At 43.4% G+C, this 8023-nt stretch overlaps 1 protein-coding gene across 2 annotated transcripts in view; it reads right to left on the bottom strand.

Annotated features, from left to right (window-relative positions):
- Nucleotides 1-8023, bottom strand: part of SYTL5 (synaptotagmin like 5) — a 108916-nt gene that overhangs the window by 53742 nt on the left and 47151 nt on the right. For both annotated transcript variants that reach the window (XM_007451972.1, XM_007451973.1), the window contains exons 3-5: nt 5965-6077; nt 4440-4548; nt 1249-1383 (exon numbers count right to left, since the gene is read on the bottom strand). In XM_007451972.1, coding sequence (XP_007452034.1) covers nt 1249-1383; nt 4440-4548; nt 5965-6077 — 357 coding nt within the window. The remainder of the gene's footprint in view (nt 1-1248; nt 1384-4439; nt 4549-5964; nt 6078-8023) is intronic.

The raw sequence follows: 8023 nt of genomic DNA, 5'->3' as shown, positions 1-8023 counted from the left end.
CTACAGGGCAGGGGTCCGGTAGCGGTCGGCAGCCTGTTAGGAACCGGGCCGCACAGCAGGGGATGAGCAGCCGGCAAGCGAGCGAAGCTTCATCTGCCGTTCCCCATCGCTTGCATTACTGTCGGAACCCCCGGGGAAAAATTGTCTTCCACAAAACAGGCCCCTGGTGCCAAAAATGCTGGGGACCGCTGCTATAGGGAAAAAGGTATCAGTATGAGAATACCTGTGCTCTTAATGAAATATGAGGGTAGATCTTTTTTCTCATCGTTGCCTTTGATAATACACCGGTCATGAAAATAAGCCTTGACTTATGCCCCAACAGGATAAACAACATCAAGCCTGATATGAAATGACTACGCTCTTGGCTATCCTTTCTCTCTTTACTTTTCTTGACAAGGTGATAGCTCTATGCGTAGGAGATTTGAGGAGCCGGCCCACTGACAACAAGTTAGCGGTGGTGGAACTAGAAAGAAGTGGAATTTATGGAAATTCTCTGAGGCAATTCAAATGAAATTATTTTTAATTTTTTGAAAGCTGCAGGGGACTTCCCTGGTGGCGCAGTGGTTAAGAATCCACCTGCCAATGCAGAGGACAGGGGTTCGAGCCCTGGTCTGGGAAGATCCCACATGCTGCAGAGCAACTAAGCCCGTGTGCCTCAACTACTGAGCCTGCGCTCTACAGCCCACGAGCCACAACTACTGAGCCCGCGAGCCACAACTACTGAAGCCCGCGTGCCTAGAGCCTGTGCTCCGTAACAAGAGAAGCCACTACAATGAGAAGCCCGCGCACCGCAACGAAGAGTAGCCCCTGCTCGCCACAACTAGAGAAAGCCCGCGTGCAGCATCAAAGACCCAACCCAGCCATAAATAAATAAATACATTTATTTTTTTAAAAAGCTGCAAGGAATGTATGACACTTAGAGGTTTCTTTTTCAGAAGCTTAAACAGAAAAATATCAAGAAATCAATGAAAATAATTTATTTTCCTGGATCTCTCCATCTGAACTGCAGCCCTGAGTCCCAAAACTTCAAGTCTCAGCCGTGCAGGTAACACAGATGATTTCAATAGCTGTAATTCCAGAAGTGTAAGTGCTTTCCATTTCAACTAAAAAATATCCTCCTGGCTTTTCACATTATGTGTTAGATCTCCGAGAGGGAATACTTTACAGGTATCCAGAAGCACTGTTTGGATGGAAATACATCAACCTTATCCTCAGGCTATCCCATTGGCCAATCTGTATGTGTCTTACCAGTCTGAACCAGGGGCTGACTTTAAACTCCGAAAATGTTGGCTGTCTAAGTCCAAGCTGTAGCTCCGCCCACTTTCAGTTTTTGAAGTTACAATTTCTCCTCTGGTCGCTGATCTGAACTTGCTAAGAAGAAATCTGAAATTATATATATATATATATATATATATATATATATATATATTTAAAAGCAAGACAAGAAAGCATTTAAACATATCATTTCAAAAATACCATTTCTTGTACTTTCAACAGTAAATAATTCTTCTTTCAAGCAGACTTGGGGCTGAGAAATTCTGGACAGTCCCCAGGGCTTCTGCAGTAGAGTGTCAAAGGTTCTGGTAGGCTCCCAAGGCTGTACCAGTTGCTGGTAAGCCAGGCCTCTGTCCCTTCTAAGAAGAAGACCATTGACTTTGGGGACTCGCCACTGTCACCTGAGAACTGGAGAAGCAACGCCTGGGCAGAGCCTGTTTACAGGATGCTGAGAAAAGGGAGCTTGAACTCACCTTGCTCAGAGAGGAGAGCTAGGGTGATCCTCTGAGACCAACTGAGGTAGCAACTTATTAGACTGCAGCTCCCTGAGAGCAGCAACTCTGTTCTTCCTGTTTCCTGCTAGGTCCCCTGAGTTTAGAGAGATGCCTGGCACTTACTAGAACCCAGACAATTCTTGTGGAATAAGTGACGGCACCCATGTCCCTGGGGTAATAAGTTTGAACAATGGAATGGCTCATACCAGATGAAAGTTGATCGCATGCACATTTCACTAAATTACTAGGAACTTAAAAAGAGCTTTTCAGAAACCAAGATTCAAGTCACAATCCAGGCTACCAAAGGCCTGAAACATGGATCTTTCCAAATGCACTTGGATTAAAAAACCAAAGCTATATTCTTTTTGTGATGGTATCTGGAGAGACCAGTTCATTCACTTTACAGGCTCCAGTTTTCTCAGGGGGAATAAGTATTCCAGAGGTACTGTGACAATCTTAACAGAATATGCCAAGCTGTTTCTGTTTCAAAGACCACTAGAAGAATGTCTTGTGAAAGTGTCAGAAGCTTCAATCTAACTGGAAAATTACATTTTTGGTGAGAATAGCAGTTAATATAATGTCAATTTATGCTGCTCTGAGAACCACCTTGTACATGTCCTTACCTCTGCAGCGCTGCTTATGGTGTCTCCTCCAGCTGGAATCACTGTTCCTCCTCTTTTGTTATCCTGGCCCCATCCATCTTTTAAAGTCCTCATCAAGTCCCACTTAGAATTTCATGTCTTTCCCAATGGCCCCTGTGCCCTCCCGACATCAATGATCTAAGCCACTTATTTAATATTAAGTGGTAGTCCAGTGGTTAAGAATCTGCTTTCCAATGCAGGGGACATGGGTTCGATCCCTGGTTAGGGAACTAAGATCCCACATGCTGTGGGGCAACTAAGCCAGCACGCTGTAACTACTGAACATGTGAGCCACAACTAGAGAGCTCGTGTGCCACAACTACAGAGCCCACGTGCTCTGGAGCCCACATGCCACCACTAGAGAGACGCCCGGAAGAGCCCGCATGCCGCAACTAAGACCCAGACCCGATGGAGCCAATAAATAAATTAATTAATTAATTAAAAAATTTATTTCCATATTCTATCTCTTGTAGTTAACTCCATGTCTTGTTGTTTTAGAAAGGCTTTCAGGCAGCTCATATTGTCATCTTATGTTTTTCTAAAATCCTTCTGTACAAATTAACGTTTCAGGTGTGGACCTTTGAACCTTTTCTTCCCGACTAGGTGTTATATTCCTTGAAGACAGAAGCATCAGATGCCAGTTTTGAGTTCTAGCAGGGCTCACTGTTGTCTCCTAGCTCCAAGCCCACCATTCTGTAACCCACACAGTGATGCCTGGCCTGGGGTCTGCACACTACAGCTCCTAGAAGCATTTGTGGGCTCTGAGTTTAATTCAATCAGACCACTGATTGTTTTCGATGGGCCAGGCACCATGCTGGATACTGTAGCACAAAAGCAAAAAAGACACTGGGCCAGCACTAAAGGAGCTGACAATTAAACGGGGGTGGTATTGAGCAAGACCAGTTCATTTACTTTACATTCTTGTGTAAGGAGGGGCTCTGTGTCAGAGCGCACCAAGTAACGAGTGACGCATGGGCACAAGGCACTGTGGGAGCCTCGAGGAGTGACAAATGGGTTTAACGTGGTAGGAAGACTCAACACATAGGATGTGTGGTCCCTCTGGGCTATCTTTCCCGTTCATCTCTGCTAATTAACAAAGACATGGTTAGTCATGAGTCTTTGAGTCAAATGACATTTAGGTTTCATGTCTACTCACAGTCCCAGAGTCTTTAAAAAAACAAAACAAAACAGAACAAAATGGACTTTCTGTAGCGACAGATGAAGGCTCAGGCACTGGGCAGCCCCTCACATTGGCTTCTGCTGAGAACGAAGCCACACTACCCAGAAAGAACCATAAAGCCACTTGGTGTAGATTAGGATTCTCACTCCCTCGGCCACGAAACTGGCCACCAGTTGCCTGAGCAATGGAGGCTGCAACAGGCAGGGCTGTAAGGCAACAGTTTGCTTTTTGGGTCCTTATGACCTGCATTTTGGGGGCCAAGTGACTCTCTCTGATGGAACCTTCTCACTCCGAGTTTCCCAGCGCCTCCCTGAATCTTGCGTCCCTGTGTGCCTCCCATTCCTATTCTCAGCACTTGACACATATTTGCTTTCTGAATGAAGTCAGTGAGGTGGGCAAATGATTTCTTCCTTAAGGAGGCCCGCATTTCAAACAGGGGAGACAATGTTTTAAGCCCTATTAATAAATCTCTGATTTGGAGGTTTCAGTTTGCGTCAGCACTCAGGTTGGGTGCGGGGGAGGTATGTTGACCCTACAACAAAGGCAGTTGTCACCTCCTTACAGACAAGACTGGCCCTAGCATGAAACCTTCTACCCAGAAGTAAAGGACCAGATATGTCAAGTGAAAGAAAAACTCTTACAGGTTCAGGTCGGAAGGGACCTTTATCTAAAACTGAAAGTAATTAAAACTGCATTTCCTGAGGAGAATGATAGGAGAATGTTACCTCGGATGAGTCTCTGACCTTCTCTGGGTCACTTAGGTGACGTTAGACTTGAAAAACTAAGGCATCTATTTCACAGGTGACTGGAAGAAAGATCAAAGATTCCCTTGAAGAGGCTGGGTCTTACCCCTTTTTCCTGGGCCCATCATGGCTGGCCTTCCGCCCAGCAGAAAGGGAAGCGTCTGACTTTTCTGTGTTCTGGTGGGTTTGTTCTTGGCTTTGTATTTCTTCAGCTCCTCATGAAAGACAACCAGAAGACAAATTTACATATGAAATGGCCAGAAATGAGAGCAATTTTCTATTCTTCATTCACTTTCCTACATTAGCACAGGACACAGAAGTCTAAAAAATTGGCAGTGATGTTCCCATCCATGTTTCCCGGTCACACACTTATTTCTAATCTGCTGAGTGTTCCACAGTTAAATGAGGACTAAGATTGGGGCTCATCTGTGGGAGTTTTGCTGAGATAAGCTTTCTAGGGGTGACTGCAATGGAGCAACTATACATGATCCCTCTGCAAATATTTCTGGGGAAGGGGAGCCTGGTTCATGAGAACTCCAAATCCCTAGAGACTGAATTCTAGAAACGATACCCTGATTTTTGAGCACATAAGCCAGACTTCCTGGGAGGGCCAACACCTGTGGACACAACTCGTGACTTGAGAGACAGTCTACACTCTGGAAGGTGCTGAGGTTTGAGCGGAGGAAGCAGCCAGAGCTAACTGCGTACTTCTAACTCCACTCTGTCCCACTGTGACATCAGACCTGACGTTACCCACCTGGGAAAGCCCTTCCTTGCTACTGTGACACCCAGAAGTGGCACTGGAATCAGGTCCAAGCCTCCCAGCCCTACCCGCCAGACTTAAACATAAGGGCATTTGTCTCCAGTGTCTGAAAGGGGAGATACCCTAAGAACAGACCAAAAGACACCTGCTCCACCTTTTACTACAGCATACCTGAGAAACATGATCCTAAACACAGGTTCACTCAATATTTAACCAATTAAATTGTAGTCTGAAAGCACAGAGTAATGTTCTCAAGGTGGGGTGTTATTTGCATTTGGTGACAGTATAATTCTTCATTGAGTGAAACCGTCTTGTGCAATTTCAGGCCATTTAGCATCTCTAAATGCCATTAATTCCCCCATAGTCATTGGGACAACCAAAAATGCCCCCTTGCATATCTCAACACTCCCCTAGCTTGATGGAGGGGGGGCACAGTACAAAATATCAGCCCCTGGTTGAGAATCACTGGACGAGAAAAAGTAACATTTAAATGAAATCTGAAATACATCCTGTTGAAAAACCAAGGATTGCTTTCACAACGTGCATCATGTAATTCATCTGTTTTATGTTACTTTCTTAAATGTTTAGTAAAATATTGGAAGTGCATTCAGGAAAAGACCCGTCTGTGATGAAGATAAATGCCTCCCCTGAAAATCTCAGTGTGTCACATATGTGAAAAATCACTGCGGATTTTATTTTCTACCCACTTCCTCTTTCCTTGTATGAATTGCAGATTTAGATTTCATGCCACTGAGTTTTGAAATGACCCAAGGGATTCAGGAAATTCAACTGTTCTCATTTGCTACATAATATAGGGAAGTTATTTAGCCTGCCAAAATGAAGATTGAAACAGTTTTGCTTTAGTTACCTGGACTTCTTAAGATGGACTGTCGGACAACATCAGTGCCCAGAACACTGACGTGCTTGAAACGCTTCGCCTTTTCTTCAAAAAACCATTCACCAGTTACAATCCTTAGCTGCCTACTCAAAAGAAAAGAGGACAGCATTGAAATTCAATTTTTTAGCCAAACAAACTCTCAAAAATCCTTAATTAATTAAGTAAAAAACAGCCTAGAGTTATTTATAGCCTATAGGCTAAAAAACAGCCTAGAGTTATTTATAGAGTCCATCTCAATCTTTGGAGTATATTATGGTGATTACAATGGCCACTATTAGTTGCATACGTACTATGTACCAGGTATCTGCTAACTGCTCTTCATACTCAGTATACTTTTATCCACATAACAAGCCTCTGTAAACATCATTATCCCCATTTTATAGATGAGGAAACTGACACTGAGAGCAATAAAATGATGTGTCTCACATGTAAAGCCAGGATCCCATCCCAAGCAGTCTGGCCTATAACTCAAGTTCTTTTTTTTTTTTACATTTATTTTATCCAAGTATAGTTGATTTATAATGTTGTGTTAATTTCTGCTATACAGTAAAGTGATTCAGTTATACATATATTTATATATATTCTTTCTCATATTCTTTTCCATTGTGGTTTATCACAGGGTATTGGATATAGTTTCCTGTGCTACACAGTAGGACCTTGCTGTTTATCCATTCTATTTATAACAGTTTGCATCTGCTAATCCCAAACTCCCAACCCGTCCCTCCCCCCTCCCTTGGCAACGGCAAGTCTGTTCTCTATGTCTGTGAGTCTGTTTCTGTTTTGTAAATAAGCTCATTTGTGTCATATTTTAGATTCCACATATAAGTGATATCATATGATATTTGTCTTTCTCTGTCTGGCTTACTTCACTTAGTATGATAATCTCTAGATCCATCCACGTTGCTGCAAATGGCACTATTTCATTCCTTTTTATGCTACAGCTCAAATGCTTAACCACTGCATCAGTGGGCAAATAATCTTAAATGACAACGGTGGGCAACAAATAAAGGTTTTGAATTACAAAGGGGCCATGATCAGACTGTTTTCTTTCTTTCTTTCTTTCTTTCTTTCTTTTTGGGGGGGGGGGCCATGATGCACGGCATGCAGGATCTTAGCTCCCTGACCAGGGATAGAACCTGTGCCCCCTGCAGTGGAAGCACGGAGTCTTAATCACTGGACCACCAAGGATGTCCCAATCAGACTCTGTTTTAGCAAGATACCTTGATGTAATATAATGACTGAGTTAGAGTAAAGAGAGAATGGGACAAAGAGACAGGTTGGCCATGGCAACAGTCCAGGAGAGAGACGGCAAAACCCGAGCTAGGGCAATGGCAAGACTAATAGAGAGGAGGAGACAAATTAAAAATGTAGGTGGTAGAAGGACCTGTCTGGGTTTCACAATCAATTGAACGTTGAATGTGGAAAAGAAGGACCTTTGAATAATCACACCCATCTGCAATGGTTACACAAACCTTTATCCCAGTTACACAGACCTATTTACCATTCTCAGAACATGGCCCATGTTCACTTACTGCTTGTCCCAACACCTCTATGGAGGACTGTAATGGAAAATGATGAGGTTGAAAGGTAGGATTGGGTTACATAATGGGAATCTCTGAATGTCAAGTGAAGGAGTTGGAATGCCATTCTGGAAGTGCTAGGGAACTCTGGCAGTTTTTCTAAATTTCAGGTTGAATCACAGCATCTCTGGAGCACTGTAAGGGGGAGAAACCAGAAGCAGGAAGGCCAATGAAGAACTTATTTCAACAGATAGGATAGGAAATGATGAAGATGTGAATCAGGGTATCATGAGGGCAAGAAGTGAAAAGAAAGATAAAGATACTGGGGCCACTATGAAGCAGATAGGTTAGGGGGTCCCTGGAGAAAGGGAACCAGGAATGGCTTTCTTGACATAGAACCCATTTTGGCCTAAGCCATTTTGTGATCTGAGCCTGGCTAAAATACTCGCCCTGGAACAGGTCTCAGTAATTAATCATCTTTTTTTTTTTTTTTTTTTTTAGGGGTACGC

The sequence above is a fragment of the Lipotes vexillifer genome, unplaced genomic scaffold (assembly GCF_000442215.2).
Source record: "Lipotes vexillifer unplaced genomic scaffold, Lipotes_vexillifer_v1.1 scaffold847, whole genome shotgun sequence".
In the NCBI taxonomy this organism is placed as follows: domain Eukaryota; kingdom Metazoa; phylum Chordata; class Mammalia; order Artiodactyla; family Lipotidae; genus Lipotes; species Lipotes vexillifer.
The sequence above is the reverse complement of the archived record's forward strand: the minus strand, read 5'-3'. Positions and strand labels throughout refer to the sequence as shown.